Genomic DNA, 25,139 nt, shown 5'->3' on the forward strand with positions numbered 1-25,139 from the left:
GTACCTAGGGGCATTTTCCACTGAGAACTCGTCATGTGAAGCAGAGATCAATGCCAGAATACAAGAAGGAAACCGATCTTACCACAGCCTAGCACAACTACTTCGGTCCAAATCTCTCTCCAGACAGTTCAAGATTCGACTGTACAGAACCCTGATCCAGCCTGTTGTTCAATATGGCTGTTAGACGTGGAGTATATAGAAACAGGACTTTCATAAGCTCCTCGTTTTTGAGAGAAAAGTGCTTCAGAAGATCTTCGGTCCGGTTCTGGATGCAGACCCATGGGAATGGAGGATCAGACACAACCAAGAGCTTGAGGAACTATACCAGCAGACCAATATAGCAGAAACTGTCAAGCCAAACGAATGCAGTGGGCTGGGCATGTGGCGCGGATGGAAGATCACAGATGGCCGCGGAAGCTCCTGGATTTCACACCTAAAGGAAAGAGACCGCCAGGGAGACCCAAGAAGGGTTGGAGGGATGGACTCCATGAAGATTTAAACCAAGCGTCAATAGATGTGGACGGATGGCGGATGGCAGCAATGCACAGAATACAATGGAGGAGGAAACTTTTAACAGCGTGCAGTCCACTGGGTCTGATCATGTAGAAGAAGAAGAAAGAAACAAAAACTCACGAAGCATGAAGAAGAAAGAAAATTACACAAATTCATGTAGTTGAAGATGAAAAATGTGGTTTAGTAACGTATCCAGAAAGCCAATGTTAACACTTAAGTCCTCTACTGTGTAGTCTGGTCCGCTACTTTCAATGTTAAACTTTGTGTACCGAAATAAAAGTGCACTTAAAGCGAAAACATCGCAAATGTACTTGAATTTACTCTGCAACTCTTCTAACGAAATGTTTTCGACTGCTGTAGAATAAGATCTGTTAACTAACCAAGCAGTTTCAGAAGAGGAAAACTCATGAAAAGTCAAAACATTTTAGCAACTGTCTGCCCATAAGTATAACCTCTCGATGTCTGTTGTAGAAAGCAACCTTTGTTTGTTATTCCTAACTCATTAAATATCAGTCAAATGTAGGATTCATAAAAATAATGTGTGTGTGTGTGTGTGTGTGTGTGTGTGTGTGTGTGTCAGAGAGAGAAAGAGAGAGAGAGAGAGAAAGATAGAAATGGGGGGTGGAAGGAGGGAGAGAGGTCTCTGAGACAGGGAATGAGTCATGTGCAACAATGAGTAATTGGCCAAGAGTTACTAAATGTCAACAATCATTCGTGTTTGATCGCGCTGGCCTCCCGGTCGTAGGTCTGACCTGTCTTGTTTTATTTAAGCCACTCAAGGATACCTGCGTTATTTTAGTCCATTCGCCGAGTCATACAGCCCACAAACAGGTTTCGCTTACCGAGGTGAATGAGACGAAGTCAAAGCGGCCAACCAGTTCTTGCACCTGTCGGTTGGTGGCGTTAGCAGCCGGCTTCGTGACAGTTCGGACTCATCGCCGCTAGGTGGCTCTGCGTTCGAATCCGAAGGTGCCATGCTTGCGCAGCGGGATGAATAATTCAGAGTCCTGCGGGACGCGATGCGTTGTGAGTCGTCGTTGGGGCAGAGGGCGCGAAGAAATATAGATGGGATGGTGGCGAGCCGCACTTGTACGGCAATATCTGCGCTGCACGCGGCGAATACCCAATGGGATTCCGCTAGCCACAGGGCACAGTGCGCCTCTCCCAATATGGCTGCGGTAGCGAAGCTAGGCTCGGAATACTGAGGGCCAGGCCGCATCGAATAGCCATTGTCGGGTACGCGCCAATGCGGTACCAGAATGTAAAAGAACGAGATAGCTTGACGTAGTCAAACATAACGGGGAGTACCTTATTATGCAGGCAGTATGCCTATCGCAAAGGTAGCACTCTAGAGGCAAAATGGCATGCTATTTGTGATAAAACACGGATGTTGGATTGAATCCTCTACTTCAAGGGCAGTCACCCTTTTTTTATCCATCGCCCTCTTTTGTATATATATTAGTGGTAACATTTTTAACCGCCCACGAGTTCCACAGAATTGGTGATTTATACAGTAAGGAAGTAACTTTACTTTGTAAAATTTATAAAGCAAACTCACAGCAAGTTAAAGCATGTATTAATAGTAACTTACTAAATAATTTATGTCACAATTTTATGAAAACCTAATGAAAATGTTTTAAGACCGCTACCACCTACTGCCCAACACGAAAAATGAGCGCGCATTAAGTGAGTGGTAGGGACATGGTTGCTACAACTGCTCTACACGATACTTGATGACAAATCATTAACAGACGCAAAAGTGTTACGTGCTATGTATCTAGGAGGCTTGAGTAATCTGCTAGTGTTCTCAACATTTGAGGGCCACCATTTTTTTCAAGACTGACTCGATCGCGAATCGGAAACCACAGTCAAAATTTTAAAAAATGTTTTATTTGCAACAATTAGCTAAACCTTGCAGCTACTTGTCTACATTGTCACCGCTCTTAGATATTTATCGTATGGTACCAACTCCCCCCCCCCCCCCCTGAACCATGGACCTTGCCGTTGGTGGGGAGGCTTGCGTGCCTCAGCGATACAGATATCCGTACCGTAGGTGCAACCACAACGGAGGGGTATCTGTTGAGAGGCCAGACAAACTGAAGAGGGGCAGCAGCCTTTTCAGTAGTTGCAGGGCCAACGGTCTGGATGACTGACTGAACTGGCCTTGTAACATTAACCAAAACGGCCTTGCTGTGCTGGTACTGCGAACGGCTGAAAGCAAGGGGAAACTACAGCTGTAATTTATACCAAAAATGGTTCAAATGGCTCTGAGCACTATAGGACTTAACATCTACGGTCATTAGTCCCCTAGAACTTAGAACTACTTAATCCTAACTAACCTAAGAACATCACACAACACCCAGTCATCACGAGGCAGAGAAAATCCCTAACCCCGCCGGGAATCGAACCCAGGAACACGGGCGTGGGAAGCGAGAACGCTACCGCACGACCACGAGCTGCGGACGTAATTTATACCCCCGGGGCATGCAGCTTTACTGTATGGTTAAATGATGATGGCGTCCTCTTGGGTAAAATATTCCGGAGGTAAAATAGTCTCCCATTCGGATCTCCGGGCGGGGACTACTCAGGAGGACGTCGTTATCAGGAGAAAGAAAACTGGCGTTCTACGGATCGGAGCGTGGAATGTCAGATCCCTTAATCGGGCAGAAAGATTAGAAAATTTAAAAAGGGAAATGGATAGGTTAAAGTTAGATATAGTGGGAATTAGTGAAGTTCGGTGGCAGGAGGAACAAGACTTTTTGTCAGGTTAATACTGGGTTAAAAATACAAAATCAAATAGTGGTAATGCCGGAGTAGGTTTAATGATGAATAAAAAAAATAGGAGTGCGGGTAAGCCACTACAAACAGCATAGTGAACGCATTATTGTGGCCAAGATAGACACGAAGCCCACGCCTATTACAGTAGTACAAGTTTATACGCCAACTAGCTTTGCAGATGATGAAGAAATTGATGAAATGTATGATGAGATAAAAGAAATTATTCAGGTAGTGAAGGGTGACTGGAATTCGAGAGTAGGAAAAGGGAGAGAAGGAAACATAGGTGAATATGGATTGGGGGTAAGAAATGAAAGAGGAAGCCGTCTGGTAGAATTTTGCACAGAGCATAACTTAATCATAGCTAACACTTGGTTCAAGAATACACGGAAGAATCCTGGAGATACTAGAAGGTACCAGATATAATGGTAAGACAGAGATTTAGGAACCATGTTTTAAATTGTAAGACATTTCCAGGGGCAGATGTGGACTCTGACCACAATCTATTGGTTATGAACTTCAGGTTAAAACTGAAGAAACTGCAAAAAGGTGGGAATTTAAGGAGATGGCTCCTGGATAAACTGACTAAACCAGAGGTTGTACAGAGTTTCTGCGAGAGCATAGGGGAACAATTGTCATGAATGGGGGAAAGAAATACAGTAGAAGAAGAATGGGTAGCTCTGAGGTATGAAGTAGTGAATTTAATTGATGAAATGAGAAAATATAAAAACGCAGTAAATGAAGCAGGCAAAAAGTAATACAAACGTCTCAAAAATGAGATCGACAGGAAGTGCAAAATGGCTAAGCAGGGATGGCTAGAGGACAAATGTAAGGATGTAGAGGCGCATATCACTAGGGGTAAGATAGATACTGCCTACAGGAAAATTAAAGAGACCTTTGGAGAAAAGAGAGCCACTTGCACGAATATCAAGAGCTCAGATGGAAATCCAGTTCTAACCAAAGAAGGGAAAGCAGAAAGGTGGAAGGAGTATATAGACGCCTATACAAGGGCGATGTACTTGAGGACAATATTATGGAAATGGAAGAGAATGTAGATGAAGATGAAATGGGAGATACGATGGTGCGTGAAGAGTTTGACTGAGCACTGAAAGACCTGAGCCGAAACAAGGCCCCCGGAGTAGACAACATTCCATTAGAACTACTGATGGCCTTGGGAGAGCCAGTCCTGACAAAACTCTACCATCTGGTGAGCAAGATGTATAAAACAGGCGAAATACCCTCAGACTTCAAGAAGAATATAATAATTCCAATCGCAAAGAAAGCAGGTGTTGGCAGACGTGAAAATTACCGAACTATCAGTTTAATAAGTCACGGCTGCAAAATACAAACGCGAATTCTTTACAGACGAATGGAAAAACTGGTAGAAGTACACCTCGGGGAAGATCAGTTTGGATTCCGTAGAAATACTGGAACACGTGAGGCAATACTGACCTTACGACTTATCTTAGAAGAAAAATTAAGGAAAGGCAAACCTACGTTTCTAGCATTAGTAGACTTAGAGAAAGCTTTTGACAGCGTTGACTGGAATACTCTCTTTCAAATTCTGAAGGTGGCGGGGGTAAAATACAGGGAGCGAAAGGCTATTTACAATTTGTACAGAAACCAGATGGCAATTACAAGAGTCGAGGGACATGAAAGGGGAGCAGTGGTTGCGAAGGGAGTGAGACAGAGTTGTAGCCTCTCCCCGATGTTATTCAATCTGTATATTTAGCAAGCAGTAAAGGAAACAAAAGAAAAATTCGGAGTAGTTGTTAAAATCCATGGAGAAGAAATTAAAACTTTGAGGTTCGCCGACGACATTGTAATTCTGTCAGAGACAGCAAAGGACTTGGAAGAGCAGTTGAACGGAATGGACAGTGTCTTGAGAGGAGGATATAAGATGAACATCAACAAAAGCAAAACGAGGATAATGGAATGTAGTGGAATTAAGTCGGGTGATGTTGAGGGTATTAGATTAGGAAATGAGACACTTAAAGTAGTAAAGGAGTTTTGCTATTTGGGGAGCAAAATAACTGATGATGGTCAAAGTAGAGAGGATATAAAAAGTAGACTGGCAATGGCAAGGAAAGCTTTTCTGAGGAAGATAAATTTGTTAACAACGAGTATAGATTTAAGGGTCAGGAAGTCGTTTCTGAAAGTATTTGTATGGAGTGTAGCCATGTATGGAAATGAAACATGGACGATAAATTGTTTGGACAAGAAGAGAATAGAAGCTTTCGAAATATGGTGCTACAGAACAATGCTGAAGTTTAGATGGGTAGATCACATAACTAATGAGGAGGTATTGATTAGAATTGGGGAGAAGAGAAATTTGTGGCACAACTTGACAAGAAGAAGGGATCGGTTGGTAGGACATGTTCTGAGTCATCAAGGGATCACCAATTTAGTATTGGAGGGCAGCGTGGAGGGTAAATATCGCAGAGGGAGACCAAGAGATGAATGCACTAAACAGATTCAGAAGGATGTAGGTTGCAGTAAGTACTGGGGGATGAAGAGGCTTGTACAGGATAGAGTAGCATGGAGAGCTTCATCAAACCAGTCTCAGGACTGAAGACCACAACAACAAACAACAACCTGTAAACTCATCGAAAAACTTTTTTTACGGGAGTCTAATTATTCATTTTGGGAGCGGTGTGCAAAATCTTAATGCCGTGCATGATGTCACCTTCTAAATGGTTATTATTAATGAAGTGTTGTTCAAAAGCTGACTTGTTATTTGAAACGCCTGAAACTTGCCCTTTGAAACACTGGACAACCTGTAGCTTATCAACCACTGTGATTATTATTATGTTCGTGACAAACACGCATAAATGTGTCAGTTTCCTACTAGACATTCGTCGTTGAGAGTGATTTTACCAATTGAAGAAGCCTGAGAAATTTGCCTAGCCACGCCAACTGTCATTCTGCGACCTTTTGTAACGGCTCCCTACACCACACGACACAGCATTATAAACACCAGAAGATGCCGCTTAAATGTTGCGAAACCGGTTGTGTTAGTCTCTAATCGACTTCAATTAATACAGTAGTTGCGGATTATTGGACTTCTCATTCAGTTTTCTGTTTTAAAAATTTTAACACCTGTTTATAAACACCTGTGTTATACAGTATGAATAGTCACTCAGTTAGCCACAACACTTGCTCCGACGTATTCGGATATCTCTAACGAGGTTAACGCAGCTAATTCGTGCGTTTGCATTTTCGATGGCAAAATGTGTGTGGTGGGCCAGACGTAGCCGATAATTGTCGCTGGGTGTGCGTTCCCGTCCAGATAAGGTAAGCGAGCAGGTGTCCTGTGATGGTTGCTGAGCGCTCACCGTCCACCCCGGGAACACGTTCGCTTCCACGTACGTGCTCGTTTTCACATCCCGCGTTAGAGCGCCTTAAGGCTGGTTTCAGTCGTAGACAGCCGCTCAAAGCTCGCTGTGTTAGGGTTACCAGGCGTCTGACTTCTACGCGATCGTTCCCGGCTCAATGTATATAAAAAAGTGGATAAAAGTCCTAGATCAAGATCGCCAAAAATCCTGTACTGCTTACTGCTTTGAGCTAAATTACGAGCCAACTTCAGTTGTCTAGCAGTTTTCTGTAATCCCCTTAGCCTGACTTGGCGTATTTAGTTAACAATAAAGGAGTTTAGGAATCTTGAACTAGGATATTTATCCACACATTTTAACGAAAGTAATCGTCTATTTGACAACGTAAATACGTGAAACGTTTGTCTCTGGTGTTGTTCCATTGTGTCTAACTTTTGTAGCTTTTGTCCCATTTGTTGCATTAATTGTAATAACAATGCACTGGTGTCTGAAACATGTTCCTCAGTGCTTTTCGGCAGTGAATTTGCACCGGCAACATTCACATTTTGACAAGCAGAAAATGTGTCTTGACTTATTTGAGAAAAGGGTGAGGACACAAAACCTGAATCTACAGTATTTGCAAGATTGTGTCCTGTCATTTCGGATTCCTGAGGCAAGCTGTTGCCGACCGATCGATCGATAATGCTTCCCTGTTCACTAATTGTTTCACTGTCTACGCCATTATTTGCCACCTGCTCCATTTCCCTATGCACAATTACCAAATTACTACTTTGAACATTAGTTAATTCATTACTCGGTGGCGCTAACACACTGCTTTCGTCTTCACTGTCATTTCTCAGTTTACTTTGGAGCCTAGTATTACGTTTTTCACACGCCATTATTGTCACAATATTTCACACGATAAACATAAACAGCCTACTTACACGGCCTGTCCATGTTTTGTTAGTCCTTTTAACGACGAAGCAGACAATGCACAACGAAGGCTTAGATTAAGTAGTGCTTAAGCCTAGGGACCGATGACCTCAGCAGTTTGGTCCAATAGTCCTTATCACAAATTTCCAATTTTCATAATCAGAAGATTTAGAGTGAACATAAACAATACATACATAATCATATATGAAGCTAGTAACTGTTCTCGAAAGAACAGATACCATCGATGACCGTGCAGCTTCTCTAGAATAAATGATAATTAATTGAAACCCCCAGCTGCCGACAGGTGTTGTTGATATACCTCGATGGGGACAGTTGAAAATGTGTGCCGCGGCCGGGACTCAAACCCGGGATCTCCTGCTTACACGGCAGACGCTCTATCCATCTGAGCCACCGAGGACACAGATGAATAGCACGCCTGCAGGGACTTATCCCTTGCACGCTTCCCGTGATTGTGGACAGTTGGGGATGTGGGTCTCACGGGAAGATTGCAGTGGATAAGTCCCTGCAGTCGTGCTATTCATCTGTGTCCTCGGTGGCTCAGATGGATAGAGCGTCTGCCATGTAAGCCGGAGATCCCGGGTTCGAGTCCATGTCGGGGCACACATGTTCAGCTGTCGCCATCGAGGTATATCAACAACACCTGTCGGCAGCTGAGGGTTTCAGTTAATTACATACATAATAGCCAAAGACTACTTAGTATTCTCTCCGTCCGAACAGGCCACGGAGACCCAACGGTACTGACCGGCCGACGTGTCTTCCTCAGCCCAAAGGCGTCACTGTGTGTGGATATGGAGGGGCATCTGGTCAGCACACCGCTCTCCCGGTCGTATGTCAGTCTACGAGACCGGAGCCGCTACTTCTGAGTGAAGTAGTTCCTAAGGTTGCTTCACAAGGGCTGAGTGCACCCCGTTTGCCAACAGTGATCGGCAGACCGGACGGTCACCCATCCAAGTGCTAGCCCAGCCCGACAGCGCTTAACTTCGGTGATCTGACGGGAACCTGCGTTATCACTGCGCCAAGGCCGTTGACACTTAGTATTCTGGACATGTGAAATTAGCACCGAATTAAAGCACTTTAAGCCGATGGTATTAGCTGATGTTCCGAACCAAGGAACAAGCAGCAGAAACTATAGATACGTCTTGAAATGTGAGAACTTGTGTGAAAGTAAATTATAAAATTGTTTGAAAGTAAATTATTTGATCAGTGTCACAATTTCGTGAAATTTTTGCAGCAGGAAAGGCGATTCTACTTTTAAAAAGCTTTTGGCATGTGTAGAGTGCACAACGTACTTGAAAACACAGCATAATCGAATTTTATTCGGAATCATTGAAATTAGCAGAAAACTAGTTTGCAGTTCCAGATCATAATGCTTACGTCGAAAGGGTGTTCTCTTTCACAAATGCCCAGTGAACAAAAGAACGCAACAAAGTGCAAACAGACACAATCACAAAGACGATGTTGTTGTCGTGTAATTGAAAATTATTCTGTCAACAGTTCCACGAAATGATTTGCAAGAAAAGTAACGTTATTGAATAAATGGGTTCAAATGAGAAATATTAATACTTAGATACAGATTATTGTTCTTTCTTTATTATTCCAGTTGAAGTGACACAACTTACTGAATACCTTTTCGTTTACAGAATCAGAAGAAATGATAACTGTGTGTTTTGTTCAATGAAGAGCTTTTTATTTACTTTGACCGAATATTATCACAAATAGGAAGAAAACTGAAGAATTAAAAAGACTGAACACCTACTTGCTGTCATAATTGCCAAGTTATAAGGCTGTTTACTGACTGTTTTTAGTTTAAGCACATTTAAGGGTAATCTCGCAAGAAATGTACTGTAACTGACTCTTAAGGGGGGGTAGGACGTCAAACGGGCCGACTTGGAGCAGGAGAGGCACCACAGGATATTTTAATTTCCACTGTCTATACTTTTACAAATAAATTCATAAAACTTTAATAGCATGACCAGGAAGGATTCAAGATTCATACTCATAGCAGTGGAAGCTCAAAAATGTAAGAAAACACATTTTTTTACATGTGAAATTTCATCATTTTTTCACTTACTATTGGCTGCATTTGTTGTTATAGGTACTCTTTATCATATGTAAGAAAGATTTTACGATTAATTTTGCACTTCTTGTTAAACACAAACTCCTTAATGCAAAACTCTAGATATTCCAAATATATTAAAAACTGTGGTAAAAATTTGGATAAATAATCATAAAATTTGAATTTTTTCTAGACATAAAGTGTAAAATTTAACAGCCCATCCATTTTTTCATAAATTAAATAAATTCTAGAGTTTCATACACCTGTAAGTATGGTTTGTATGCTGTGTAAAATTCATCAAAGAATCTCTTACTTATGAAGAAAAGTGCACCTATAGCAACAAATGCAGCCAATAGTAAGTTTAAAAATTATAAAATTTCACTTGTAAAGAAAATTATTTCGTTACGTTTTTGAACTTTCATTGCTATGGGTGTGAATCCTGAATCCTTCCTGGTCATGCTGACAAAGTTTTAAAAATTTATTCGTAAAAGTATGGACAGTGGAAATTAAAATGTCCTGTGGTGACTCTCCTGCTCCACGTCAGCCCGTTTGACGTCCTACCCCCCCCTTAATAAACGACTGAGAATACCTAACTGATTGTGTCTCTGCTTTTAGCGCAAAACGACCGGATTTTCTCTTCTTGGACGTGGCAAAACCTACGCGGAGTTTCCTTCTTGTGGTCCGCGAACTGTGGCGCATGGAGCGCTGACTCACCAGGTCTGTGGTGGCGTTGGCGGGCGCGCCCACTTCGTATCTCCGGACGGACACCACCCGGGGCGGCGCCTCCTCCTCTGCCATCCTGCAACACAAACCACGAACACACGTCTCAGTACACACTAAAAAATAAAAAATAAAAATAAGGAAACATGTTTCTCATGGCCTGGAACAATCCATTGTAGTCGATGCCTCTCGGGATCCCTGCTCGTCAGATTGTGTAGCTTGTAATGACACATTCCGACTCAGAGACATACAGTACCTTAAAGGCTGCACCAAAGATTAAATTGAGAGGGATGCAGAATATAATCTCTGTAATGTTCATATTGGATTCTCTTTTGTTTCATATTCCAAGAAGGAGTTACGATACACTTTCGATTGTTACCTTGTAACAATCGAGGTAATTTTTGGTGTGTGGAAAGCCATCTCTCTTGTTAGTATTTATGGTTTGTGTGACGAGCAGAGCAAGTCTTATTGTCTTGTGAATAAAAAATAGTTACAAGTATCTAAGTTTTACAAGAATTATTCAAAGCGACGTAGCATTGTATTCCTTGGTTTCCACCGTCTTTGTGAAGTAAACCCATGTCGCCTTAGGAAGATACACACGGCCAACAAAGAGAAGAACGTCAATGGCGACTAATGAATTAATATTGTGGCGGAAGGACTAAGAAAATGGTTCAAATGGCTCTGAACACTATGGGACTTAACTTCTGAGGCCAGTCACCTAGAACCGCTACGGTCGCAGGTTCGAATCCTGCCTCGGGCATGGATGTGTGTGATGTACTTAGGTTAGTTACGTTTAAGTACACTCCTGGAAATGGAAAAAAGAACACATTGACACCGGTGTGTCAGACCCACCATACTTGCTCCGGACACTGCGAGAGGGCTGTACAAGCAATGATCACACGCACGGCACAGCGGACACACCAGCAACCGCGGTGTTGACCGTCGAATGGCGCTAGCTGCGCAGCATTTGTGCACCGCCGCCGTCAGTGTCAGCCAGTTTGCCGTGGCATACGGAGCTTCATCGCAGTCTTTAACACTGGTAGCATGCCGCGACAGCGTGGACGTGAACCGTATGTGCAGTTGACGGACTCTGAGCGAGGGCGTATAGTGGGCATGCGGGAGGCCGGGTGGACGTACCGCCGAATTGCTCAACACGTGGGGCGTGAGGTCTCCACAGTACATCGATGTTGTCGCCAGTGGTCGGCGGAAGGTGCACGTGCCCGTCGACCTGGGACCGGACCGCAGCGACGCACGGATGCACGCCAAGACCGTAGGATCCTACGCAGTGCCGTAGGGGACCGCACCGCCACTTCCCAGCAAATTAGGGATACTGTTGCTCCTGGGGTATCGGCGAGGACCATTCGCAACCGTCTCCATGAAGCTGGGCTACGGTCCCGCACACCGTTAAGCCGTCTTCCGCTCACGCCCCAACATCGTGCAGCCCGCCTCCAGTGGTGTCGCGACAGGCGTGAATGGAGACGTGTCGTCTTCAGCGATGAGAGTCGCTTCTGCCTTGGTGCCAATGATGGTCGTATGCGTGTTTGGCACCGTGCAGGTGAGCGCCACAATCAGGACTGCATACGACCGAGGCACACAGGGCCAACACCCGGCATCATGGTGTGGGGAGCGATCTCCTACACTGGCCTACACCACTGGTGATCGTCGAGGGGACACTGAATAGTGCACGGTGCATCCAAACCGTCATCGAACCCATCGTTCTACCATTCCTAGACCGGCAAGGGAACTTGCTGTTCCAACAGGACAATGCACGTCCGCATGTATCCCGTGCCACCCAACGTGCTCTAGAAGGTGTAAGTCAACTACCCTGGCCAGCAAGATCTCCGGATCTGTCCCCCATTGAGCATGTTTGGGACTGGATGACGCGTAGTCTCACGCGGTCTGCACGTCCAGCACGAACGCTGGTCCAACTGAGGCGCCAGGTGGAAATGGCATGGCAAGCCGTTCCACAGGATTACATCCAGCATCTCTACGATCGTCTTCATGGGAGAATAGCAGCCTGCATTGCTGCGAAAGGTGGATATACACTGTACTAGTACCGACATTGTGCATGCTCTGTTGCCTGTGTCTATGTGCCTGTGGTTCTGTCAGTGTGATCATGTGATGTATCTGACCCCAGGAATGTGCCAATAAAGTTTCCCCTTCCTGGGACAATGAATTCACGGTGTTCTTATTTCAATTTCCAGGAGTGTAGTTCCAAGTTCTAGGTGACTGATGACCTCAGATGTAAAGTCCCATAGTGCTCAGAGCCATTTGAACCATTTTTGACAGCGCCTAGAACCGCTCGGCCACTTAGGCCGGCCCAGAAGGTCTAATTCTACTTCTAAGATGAGAATGATTAAATCAACAATGACATAGAATTCAAAAATGTAATTTATCGGAATTGTAAATTATTTTACAGGAAAATTTCACGCAGCACTGAATTTGTCCGCATTCTAGCCGGTAAATACAGTCCATAAAAAAAAAGGCTTTCAAAAGTTCCATATCCATAATTTTTTCTCTTTTCAAGAAATCAGTAAATTTAATTTTTTTTTTTTTATTTCGCCACAAGCTGCAGCAGTTTCGCGTAAATGCGATGAATTCATCTGCATTGCGGACACTATAACGTGGCAAGGGTCCGCGACAAAAGACAACGTAAACCATCGCTGGGAGAGGAGCAAAGCCCAAATTACATCTCACACGGTTCCCAGCCTGCACCAGTATTCTGTGCTTCTGTGTTCTAATTATAGGTGCAGTAACCTAAGACTGTGTATAATATCAAGTTATAATTCATAAACTGATTCGGGCTATTATGCCGTGGTCGAGTGGATTTCACCTTCAAACCCAACGTTTCGTCCCCATCTGCGGAGAACATTTTCAAGGGGTCGTAGGTTCTTTGAATGTCCGATTCAAACCCTGGCTCGTTACTGACTTCAGCATCATTACGCTTTCGCACAGCGGCGTGACGACACATGTTTTCCATGTTGTTGTTGTTGTTGTGGTCTTCAGGCCAGAGACTTGTTTGATGCAGCTCTCCGTGTTACTCTATCCTGTGCAAGCTTCTTCATCTCCCAGTACCTACTGCAACCTACATCCTTCTGAATCTGTTTAGCGTATTCATCTCTTGGTCTACCTCTACGATTTTTACCCTCCACGCTGCCCTCCTATACTAAATTGGTGATCCCTTGATGCCTCAGAATATGCCCTACCAACCGATCCCTTCTTCTTGTCAAGTTGTGCCACAAACTCCTCTTCTCCACAATTCTATTCAGTACCTCCTCATTAGTTATGTGATCTACTCATCTAATCTTCAGCATTCTTCTGTAGCACCACATTTCGAAAGCTTCTATTCTCTTCTTGTCCAAACTACTTATCGTCCACGTTTCACTTCCATACATGTCTACACTCCATACAAATACTTTCAGAAACGACTTCCTGACACTTAAATCTATACTCGATGTTACCAAATTATTCATCTTCAAAACGCTTTCCTTGCCATTGCCGGTCTACATTTTATATCCTGTCTACTTCGATCATCATCAGTAATTTTGCTCCCCAAATAGCAAAACTCATTTACTACTTTAAGCCTCTCATTTTCTAATCTAACTCCCGCAGCATCACCCGATTTAATTCGACTACATTCTATTATCCTCGTTTTGCTTTTGTTGATGTTCATCTTATGTTTTCGATAAGCGAGCGCAATTGGCCGTTATCGATTGCCGTCGCCCGCTGTTGCTATTACCCCATGGTGGAAGGGTGGTACCTCCTTGAGTACCAGAATCCAGATGTCATCCAGTTTCACTCCCTCCTCCTTCCTACTGAAATTCCTGTGGTGTTTTACAATCTCAACGGCCTCTCTGGTATCCGGTGGCCTTTAACGGTATTCGCTTGTGGCTGCCAGTACTCTACCAAATGAATCTGGCGGTCTCCTGGCTGGAAAGCATGTTGTGCAACAGCTGATCTGCCAATCTCCCCTCTTCTGCAATTGCTCTTGTGGTCTTCTGGTCCATAATGTAAAGAACAATCAAGCAATTTAACCCTTTATTTGGCAAATGGTGAAAATAAAAACAAAAAAAATTTTTCAGTGCTTATATTTATTTATTATGGTCAAAGAAATACAATTCAGTCAGTTTTAGAAATTTTTTGAGAAAAATTATGAAAATTATGTAATGTTGCTTACAAGCAACATTGCCAGCAGTAGACCACATTTATACATATTATAGAAAAAGAGTGTTTGTTAATAACCTCAAGCAAAAGGTTTCCTGTTCGTGAATAATTTAATTTATAAACACATTTATGCATTCCTGCTGTGTAATAGAACTGTTTCATTTTCCCTTCTAGTTCTTCTTGCAATGGAATTTTTGGAAACTCCAGACACACCAGCACGAACAAAAATCTTAAAACCCCATTTGTGTGGCTTGTTTTGAATATATTGGCGCAAATTACCTGCTCTTGTACCTTTATAGGGAACCATCATCTCATCTATAGAAAATTCCGACTCTTGTTTCTGCTCATGGCAGTTCTTTGCAATTGACTCAAGAACAGGTCTTATTTTGAAAATTCTGTCAGAAGAGTTCACAGCATTCTCATTGTCAGTAAAAAGCAGGTATCGGCGGAGTTTCTGAAAGCGCTTCAAACTGAAAATGCTGGTGATTTTTTCACAGTTCATTGACTGAGACCAATAGTCAGTGTACGAAGGCATAGAAACAAGACCCATGTATATCAGAACACCGAAAAATTGTTCCATTTCATTTATATTGGTGTTTACTGACGTGGTAGTTCGTTCCACAGAGTATAAGTTCGTTTCCTGAACAATTTTGTCAATTAGTTCTGAATCAAAGAATCTTCTGAAGTAACCCAGTGGTGTATTGCCTTCATCAGAAAACACATGAGAGAGACTTTCTACCATAGCAATTATATCTTCCTTTACCCACATGTAAGTGACTGCTTTTGTAATTTTCTTTTTCACTTGACTAACACTTGCACTAGAAGGATTCACTGCAGAAGGTCCTTGCACATGTTCAGCTTCTGAGATTTCACTTCCTGAATCAGAATCAGTTTCTGGTATAACTAGGTTATGGAACTGAGATAGACGCTCTGGAATATAGTCTGGGTCATCATCACTACAGTCTGCCAAAACTTCGAGTTCAGAGTCTTCAGATTCGCTTAGATCAGACAAATCCTGGTTTTCTGGTGGAACTACTATTCCTCTCGCTTTTTTTATTCCATAAAATATTCTGGAATCCATAGCTAAAAAGCCCCCGAAAATAAAAATGTCTACTCTGTCACGCTGTAAGAATATGTGATATACTAATGGCATATGTCCCAACTATGGGCAATGTAGCTAACAGGCAGCATAAACGTTTTACACTATTTACGTATTTCAAAACAATATTAGATTGAAATATTTCTGCTTTAAACTCACCTCTGGGTATTTATTGAAGAAAATTTGCTAAGATTACCGCGAATTTATTGAAATCCGCTCTTTCAGAACCAAAATAAGACACCCCTGTTGCTCACACGAGGAGATCTCTGTAACACCACTGCACAAACTGCCATCTCGTGTGGAAAACCATGAACTATTACAACAACTGGCATTCGCAGTGTGTAAAGGAAAGTTGTCAGTAAAAGGCACTAGGAAGTGTTTGTTGTCCCATAAGGCCAACGTAAATTTGATGTTGCTTGAGAGCAACACTGCCAAATAAAGGGTTAAAATCAGAGATGGAAAAAAAAAATCTAAATATTTGGAAATTTGTGATAAGATCTTATGGGACCAAACTGCTGAAGTTATCGGTCGCAAAGCCTACACACAAGTTAATCTAACTTAAACTAACTTACGCTATGGACAACACATCTACATCTACATCTACATCTACATCCATACTCCGCAAGCCACCTGACGGTGTGTGGCGGAGGGTACCTTGAGTACCTCTATCGGTTCTCCCTTCTATTCCAGTCTCGTATTGTTCGTGGAAAGAAGGATTGTCGGTATGCCTCTGTATGGGCTCTAATCTCTCTGATTTTATCCTCATGGTCTCTTCGCGAGATATACGTAGGAGGGAGCAATATACTGCTTGACTCTTCGGTGAAGGTATGTTCTCGAAACTTTGACAAAAGCCCGTACCGAGCTACTGAGCGTCTCTCCTGCAGAGTCTTCCACTGGAGTTTATCTATCATCTCCGTATCGCTTTCGCGATTACTAAATGATCCTGTAACGAAGCGCGCTGCTCTCCGTAGGATCTTCTCTATATCTTCTATCAACCCTATCTGGTACGGATCTCACACTGCTGAGCAGTATTCAAGCAGTGGGCGAACAAGCGTACTGTATCCTACTTCCTTTGTTTTCGGATTGCATTTCCTTAGGATTCTTCCAATGAATATCAGTCTGGCATCTGCTTTACCGACGATCAACATTAAATGAGCATTCCATTTTAAATCACTCCTAATGCGTACTCCCAGATAATTTATGGTATTAACTGCTTCCAGTTGCTGACCTGCTATTTTGTAGCTAAATGATAAAGGATCTATCTTTCTGTGTATTCGCAGCACATTACACTTGTCTACATTGAGATTCAATTGCCATTCCCTGCACCATGCATCAATTCGCTGCAGATCCTCCTGCATTTCAGTTCAATTTTCCATTGTTACATCCTCTCGATACACCACAGCATCATCTGCAAAAAACCTCAGTGAACTTCCGATGTCATCCACCAGGTCATTTATGTATATTGTGAATAGCAACGGTCCTACGACACTCCCATGCGGCACACCTGAAATCACTCTTACTTCGGAGGACTTCTCTCCATTGAGAATGACATGCTGCGTCCTGTTATCTAGGAACTCCTCAATCCAATCACACAATTGGTCTGATAGTCCATATGCTCTTACTTTGTTCATTAAACGACTGTGGGGAACTGTATCGAACGCCTTGCGGAAGTCAAGAAACACGGCATCTACCTGTGAACCCGTGTCTATGGCCCTCTGAGTCTCGTGGACGAATAGCGCGAGCTGGGTTTCACATGACCGTATTTTTCGAAACCCATGCTGATTCCTACAGAGTAGATTTCTATTCTCCAGAAAAGTCATTCTACTCGAACACAATACGTGTTCCAAAATTCTGCAACTGATCGACGTTAGAGATATAGGTCTATATATACACCCATGCCCGAGGAAGGACTCGAATCTCCGACGGGGGGAGCCGCACGGACCGTGACAAGGCAAGTAATCTAAATATTAACCTGGGTGAAAGTCCATATCCAAAACACCTGTTAATTGTGTCATACATGGAAAAACACAACAAACAGCTATTGCGGATTTGAATTTTCACTCAGTTTAACACAGACTACTTTACAATCTCTGATTTTAAAGTTTTTCATTGTCCTTCACATTACGTACAAATTCTTCAACTGTGGTTGCCCGTCCTATAACGTTATTTGTAACTCTTCTAGTCTTTTTTGACTGTCCTTCTGTAGAGCCTACGTACACATACGCACAACTACACAGAAGCCTATAAATGCTTGCTTCTTCCAGCGGTTAGCGAGCATTCTTGGCCGATTTTAGGTGATCTTGTATCTCCCGGCTGGGTTTGCAGATTACCGTGATGTTCGCTTATTCAAGATTTTTCCTATGCTGTCAGTAACGTCTTTAATGAAAGGCAAGAAAACTTTCGATTTTACGGCGGTTGAGTAACACTAGGATTTTCGCGCGGTGGTCTTAACGCTCTTTTCACTTCAGCGAACGAACAACTCTTCTTGAGCAACGGATGGATGAGATGTTTTAATTCTGCGTCAAGCAGCTCTGGTTCGCAGATTTTCCTTGCTCCGTCCGCCAACGTGTTTATGATGCCTCGCATTTGTTGTGGGTGGTGGTTCGAATCCCGGTGAAGGTAACGGCCTGTGTGCGTGGGTTTTCAGTAAATTGTGTGGCCCAAGCTACCATGTTCCTTCTTGAAAACTAGCCTATCAAGAAAATTTAATCTTCCGCCGGCCTCCTCCTCTATGGTAAACTCAATCTTCGGACTGATCCCGTAAGACGTTTGTGAAAACGACCCAGTTCTTCCCATCCATGCCGCCACTAAAGAAACGTATCATTCACGTACCGGAACCAAATATTCGGTTTCTTGTTCGCAGTTTCCGATGGCTCCTCCTCGAATTTTTCCATAAATAATTTGGCTATAAATGGGCTTAACGGGCTCCCCATAGCGACACCATCCGTCTGTTCATTGAACTCATCGCTCCATTTGAAATACGTCGTTGTGAGGCATTATTTAAAAAGTTACGCAGCATCTGGAGGAAAATTCCGATTCAGCTGTTGCAACACTTCATATTTTACAATGTCATGTTACGTTGGAAGAGGCCTCATTTCAAGAAGAGCATTTCCCCTTACCACCATGACTGTCCTATCCATTTGTGCAGCCACAGGCCAAGTTATAATGCGGGCACACTAACATGAGAAAAAGTGGTGACCTATATGTGCCTGCTAGTCAATATTGTTATTACTAAATACACCTTATTAGCTGATAATAGCACCTAGAAAGAAGAAATGTTTAAGTCCATGTATGTATAAACTTTCTTTTAATATGATCTTCTGGTCTTCTCAGCTGTTCTCTCGGACATTCATGCAGGAAATTCGCCTTGTACTTCGGAACAGCACAGGCAGTGCATTATTGTATTTATCCGCTGACACCGGGCTAGCGAATTTCAACTAAAATGTCTACCTTGTCTGGGAATATACATAACTGATGCACGAGTGCAAGTTATATACACATGGTTGACGAAATATGAAGGGCTTATTTCAATAGTGGTACAAGTCCATTACCTCCACTTTTCTGCCTACATTGCTTCTGAAATTAACGATCCAAACAAACAGAAAGAAAGGTTCATCTTTAGCAGGAAGCAATATGCTTGAATATTTCTAGTATCTCAACTGCAGATTTTTCAGAGATCATTTAACTTTAGGACTCTGTATCTCAAAATGAACGAAAACGGACTTGAACCACTATTGAAATAAGCCCTTCATATGGAAGTATGGGTCTGGCCGTGAGTCATGTTCGGTCAGAGGGTTGGCTGCCCACTTTACTGAGTGAAGTATTCGGCGATGAACTTGAACGTGTGTCACGTAACGACCGATTACACCAAATGTTGGGGGGAAAAAATAAAAATGGTAAGGCGAGCGCTCGTGATAAGTGAGAGAATATTATCGTCATTGCATTATACAGCTGATGGTTGTTCACAATTGCGATGCATTACTTGTATTTCTTAACATCTGTTGCCGCGGCAGAGCTCGCCCGTTGTACAAAGGGACTTGTTGTGTTGGCAGAAGAGCCAACACCGTGTTACTAGAGGAGGCCGAAATGCACGCGTTTTAGCTCACGCAGGCTTGCGTGAGGAGGGATTAACTATACTGACGCGAGGTCTAGAACATGACAAGGAATTAGAATTCAGAAAGTGGACGTAATTAGTTTGATACTTAACTTTAATCCATTAATGATGATCGTCACTCTTGACGGTACATGAGTCACAATATTATCTGTTCAGAAGACATAGTAACTGAATATGTTGCCTTGCTAGGTCGTAGCAAATGACGTAGCTGAAGGCTATGCTAAACAGTCGTCTCTGCAAATGAGAGCGTCTGTATACAGTGAACCATCGCTAGCAAAGTCGGCTGTACAACTGGGACGAGTGCGAGGGAGTCTCTCTAGACTAGACCTGCCGTGTGGCGGCGCTCGGTCTGCAATCACTGATAGTGGCAACACGCGGGTCCGACGTATACTAACGGACCGCGGCCGATTTAAAGGCTACCACCTAGCAAGTGTGGTGTCTGGCGGTGACACCACAGGACTTTGCATTGTCCTTCGCAACAACACAGGCACTGCAGTATCGTGAATGACTAGAGGGGTGTTTTGTCGTGTTGTTCGAATTTAAGCACAATATTTCGACAGCCAACCCAAATGTCCGGGTGCTGCGAGGTTTGCTGTTATGTTTACACGCCCCCTGAACTCCAACCAGACTGTGAACTATTCCTGGTCTCTCGCCACTATTTATAGACGAGTTCGATTGCCGGTGCCCACTACACTCTTTGATGCTCCTCGAAGCTCGCACTGATATTCTGTTAAATGCAAATTCTCTCAGAGTATCCCAGTTCTAGTGAATGTGATGGTTGGCGAGACCTTAATGAATTGGGTACTGCAGCCCAGCCCTTGTATAAATTGAATGCTCCGTCCGCATTTATTAGGTTTTCTAATACCTTGGCACCATATCGTTTTTCTTCGTATTGGCTGTTATTTCACTTACGCAATACAGATTTTAAGACGTTATTTGTAAACTACTTTACTATTACATGCTGCAAGAAACTCATCACTTATTATCAAAGCGAGTGTCAGAAACAAATATGAAACACATATCATCTCTCCAGCTGTTATTGAGGTTTCCGATTAACACTTGATACGCTAATATGTTGTTTTAACCTGATATCATATAATTTTAAAATTCACTTGACGCCTTCCTGAGAGACATTCTCCACTCATTCCAAATTAATAATATAAGTGTAGACCAGCTATGGCTTAAATTTAAAGAAATAGTATCGGCAGCAATTGAGAGATTTACGCCAAATAAATTAACAAACATCGGAGCTGATCCTCCTTGGTACACAAAACTGGTTAGAACACTGTTGCAGAAACAACGAAACAAACATCCCAAATTTAAGCAGACGCAAAATCCATAAGATTGGAGATCTTTTACAGAAGCTCGAACTTCAGCGTGGACTTCAATGCGAGATGCTTATAACAGTTTCCACAGTTGCAAAGCGATTTAGAAAAGATTGCTGTGTGGTGTGGCAGGTGGCAATTGACGCTAAATAACGAAAAGTGTGAGGTTATCCACATGAGTTCCAAAATAAATCCGTTGGAATTCGATTACTCGATAAACAGCACAATTCTCAAGGCTGTCAATTCAACTAAGTACCTGGGTGTTAAAATTACGAACAACTTCAGTTGGAAAGACCACATAGATAATATTGTGGGGAAGGCGAGCCAAAGGTTGCGTTTCATTGGCAGGACACTTAGAAGATGCAACAAGTCCACTAAAGAGACAGCTTACACTACACTCGTTCGTCCTCTGTTAGAATATTGCTGCGCGGTGTGGGATCCTTACCAGGTGGGAATGACGGAGGACAAAAAATGGTTCAAATGGCTCTGAGCACTATGGGACTCAACATCTTAGGTCATAAGTCCTCTAGAACTTAGAACTACTTAAACCTAACTAACCCAAGCACATCACACACACACCCATGCCCGAGGCAGGATTCGAACCTGCGACCGTAGCAGTCCCGCGGTTCCGGACTGCAGCGCCAGAACCGCGAGACCACCGCGGCCGGCGACGGAGGACATCGAAAGGGTGCAAAAAAGGGCAGCTCGTTTTGTATTATCACGTAATAGGAGAGAGAGTGTGACAGATATGATACGCGAGTTGGGATGGAAGTCATTAAAGCAAAGACGTTTTTCGTCGCGGCGAGATCTATTTACGAAATTTCAGTCACCAACTTTCTCCTCCGAATGCGAAAATATTTTGCTGAGCCCAACCTACACAGGTAGGAATGATCATCAAAATAAAATAAGAGAAATCAGAGCTCGAACAGAAAGGTTTAGGTGTTCGTTTTTTCCCGCGCGCTGTTCGGGAGTGGAATGGTAGACAGATAGTATGATTGTTGTTCGATGAACCCTCTGCCACGCACTTAAATGTGATTTGCAGAGTATCCGTGTAGATGTAGAAGTTAATACTTGCATCCATTTTTAAAAGCTCTTCCTCTAAAAGATATACTTCTTTTCATCAATTAATGTGTCACTTCAAAATTTTTCCGTTTGACAACCTTACTCATGGAGCTTCAGACTTTACCCTCTGGGTCATTTCTGCTTGATATAGTTCGGACTGCATTTGTTCAGCAAATACAACGGAGTAAAGTGTGGCCCGGCCTGTTTATTCCAGGCAGCGGGCAGCGGTCCCCCGTTCTCTGGGCAGCTCCCATTGCTCGTCGAGCTGACTCACGACCCTGTCCCTTGGTTCGGCTCCATACGAGGCGCAGAACCGGCCTCTGCACCTTCATTGCTCTTGCTCCACCCCCCCCCCCCCAACCCTGCCCCCCACCGCTACCTCCATTTTTTCCCACTCCTCGCGCAGTGACTCATCTGAACACCGACAGCTTAACGGCTGGCCTCCTATCCAACACAGTACGCCTTTTTCATTCAGTGACCCAGCCACAAAGCCTCATCAAACGAAAACTTTCCATTGTTGAATCAAAAAGCATGCACACTCTATTAGAGAGCGCCTTTTTAAGAGTGAATAGACAGCCGCTGTAATTTTTCTAAATGGAGTCATTTACCTGCGCAGGCTACTTATTTTGAAATACTTCATTTCATTGTTAACAATTAGCTAATTAACTAAACTGGAAGTCATTGGATACAAGTGGAGCACAGCGACCGTTGAATATTCAGATATAAAGGATATAGTGCTACAACGATGAAAAATAATATTACGACGATGTCAAACCTTATTTTCATGACATAAAGAAGAATTGACCATATTAAAAATGTAATTATAATTTTATTATTCAAATTTTTGTGCTCAGTGAATCAAAGACTTTCTAGTGCACGGAATAAACTAGCATTGTTTGTACTACGAAACTATATATGATTGTTAAGTGAGACCTGATTCTATGTAAGACATTTTGTCTGGGCGGATTTTGTTCTCGTACTTGTTGGTAGAGAAAGAAAAATTTCTTAATCGATGTATGTAATGTGAATGTATAAAGGCTATAAAAAGGAGAGTGAGAGAGATAATCCTTGCGGACAATCACCATATTGTATAAGAAAAGGTAAACAAAAGTTATTCAAAACAAATATCTCTAAAGTGTATCGTCTTGTGATTTCTAAAGACTGAAAATTTGCGGTGTTTAATCTAAACCTGTCCTGAATAACAGCGAAGAACATTTATGTCATCATATATTTTCTTCGTTTGACCACGGTTGATTCGCATGTTACTTTTTGTTACGCGAAGTGTTAGGAATATTTTCATTATACGCGCAAAAGTGCACACAGCTTTAATCGAACCTGCATCTTTCGGAAACGATAACTCTTAATCAGTTACAATTACGCGAATACCGTTTAAATCGCAACCGTGATCACAAAAGTGTTTCCTGGACCTGACTTTTATAAATGTGTAGACTTGAAAGCGAACAGCATTGCACCATCGCTGGCTCGCAAAAATTGAAAGAAAACAAAACAGGGACTGGACAACTTTAAATTTTAACGCTTTCAGCCTTACGAAATCTGAACGACGTAAGTTAATTAATTAAATATTAACAGGAAGAGAATTATTAAATTTTAAAGATTAAATCATAGCAAGAATTTAAAGCATTTCAGCATCATTACGTTTCTTTGCATTAGTACTCGAGTATCAGATACCATCATATCTATTTAAAAGACAGTGCGTAAATAAAATTGCCACCTTTTATAATTATTATTATACAATTCAAGGAGGACAGCTGTCATTCGCAGTATACGTAATCTATTGCCAACTGTCACATGTTTACTTTCTGACACGGTTAAACTTACATGATTCTTCTGGTACTGAACCGATGATGACTACGTTATACTGTACTCGAAATCTAAATCTCCAATTAATTACGGATCGTGCAATAAAAACTCCAGAATCAGAGTTCTGCAAGGTTTGCAGAAGAGTTTTTGTGAAGTTTGGAAAGTAGGAGACGAGGTACTGGCAGAACTGAAGCTGTGAGGACGGATAGTGAGTCGTGCTTGGGTAGCTCAGATGGTAGAGCACTTGCCCGCGAAAGGCAAAGGTCCCGACTTCGAGTCTCGGCCCGACACACAGTTTTAATCTACCAGGAAGTTTCACAATAAGAAATGCTGTAACTGTAGCATGTTAGGTTACACACAATAATGTGTGAAAATTCAAAATGTGATGGTGTCCCTAAATCATTTCTCTGATCCAGCACACATGATACATGATAATCTGCGTAGGTCACATTGCATCATTCTAGTTACATGACGTGTGGGAGTGATCGTGCCGCTGCAGACGAATCAAGGCGTCAAACTACTTTATTACAGGCAATCCACTGCAAGCACACGGCCGTATTTTAATTAACAAGAAAATTCAAGGTTAAAAATTGCATTATGAAATACAGAGATGTAATAGTATTTTTTTATCAAAGAAGACCAGACCGTCATCGGATCCAAAAAATTCTCAGCTATGCAATTACACGGAACAGCAATCGTAAGGTATAGACTGTCCTGTTAGAAATATTAGCTGTATGTGTGTTACATATGTGTTCAATCAGCTCCAGAAATGCTTCTGTTGACCTTGTGACAAGCGTTTCTGAGGTTGACTGAACACAAATACAGCTAATATTTGTAATGGAACAGTCTAAAACTTATGACTGCTGTTCTAATTGTATACATGCATAGCTGAGACGTTTTTCTGGACCCAATGACGGTCTGAGCATGGACCGAAATCGATCGTCTTTAATAAATAGTATTGATGAAGCTGTTTATTTAATAAAGCAGTTTTAACCTTCGTTAAAGCCACACAACACCACCTACACATAATATTTCCAATGAGTATATTCAAGTCGGTTCATTAAATCATTAATGCATTTACGAACATACATCACGAAAGATCCCAATTCCAAAATCGACCTTTACTCACGCAATAGTAATGAATGACTCGATTTAGCAAATGTATTTAGGGTTTCGTGTTTTTGTGGAAAACAATAAAATTTATTACTGCAAATCCAGTTTAACC

At 42.5% G+C, this 25,139-nt stretch overlaps 1 protein-coding gene across 1 annotated transcript in view; it reads right to left on the reverse strand.

Moving 5' to 3' along the window:
- Nucleotides 1-25,139, reverse strand: part of LOC126094646 (uncharacterized) — a 1,573,713-nt gene that overhangs the window by 1,035,770 nt on the left and 512,804 nt on the right. The window contains exon 2 of the mRNA XM_049909153.1: nucleotides 10,324-10,408. Coding sequence (XP_049765110.1) covers nucleotides 10,324-10,407 — 84 coding nt within the window. The 5' untranslated portion in view covers nucleotide 10,408. The remainder of the gene's footprint in view (nucleotides 1-10,323; nucleotides 10,409-25,139) is intronic.

The sequence above is a fragment of the Schistocerca cancellata genome, chromosome 1, assembly GCF_023864275.1.
Source record: "Schistocerca cancellata isolate TAMUIC-IGC-003103 chromosome 1, iqSchCanc2.1, whole genome shotgun sequence".
Taxonomy (NCBI): domain Eukaryota; kingdom Metazoa; phylum Arthropoda; class Insecta; order Orthoptera; family Acrididae; genus Schistocerca; species Schistocerca cancellata.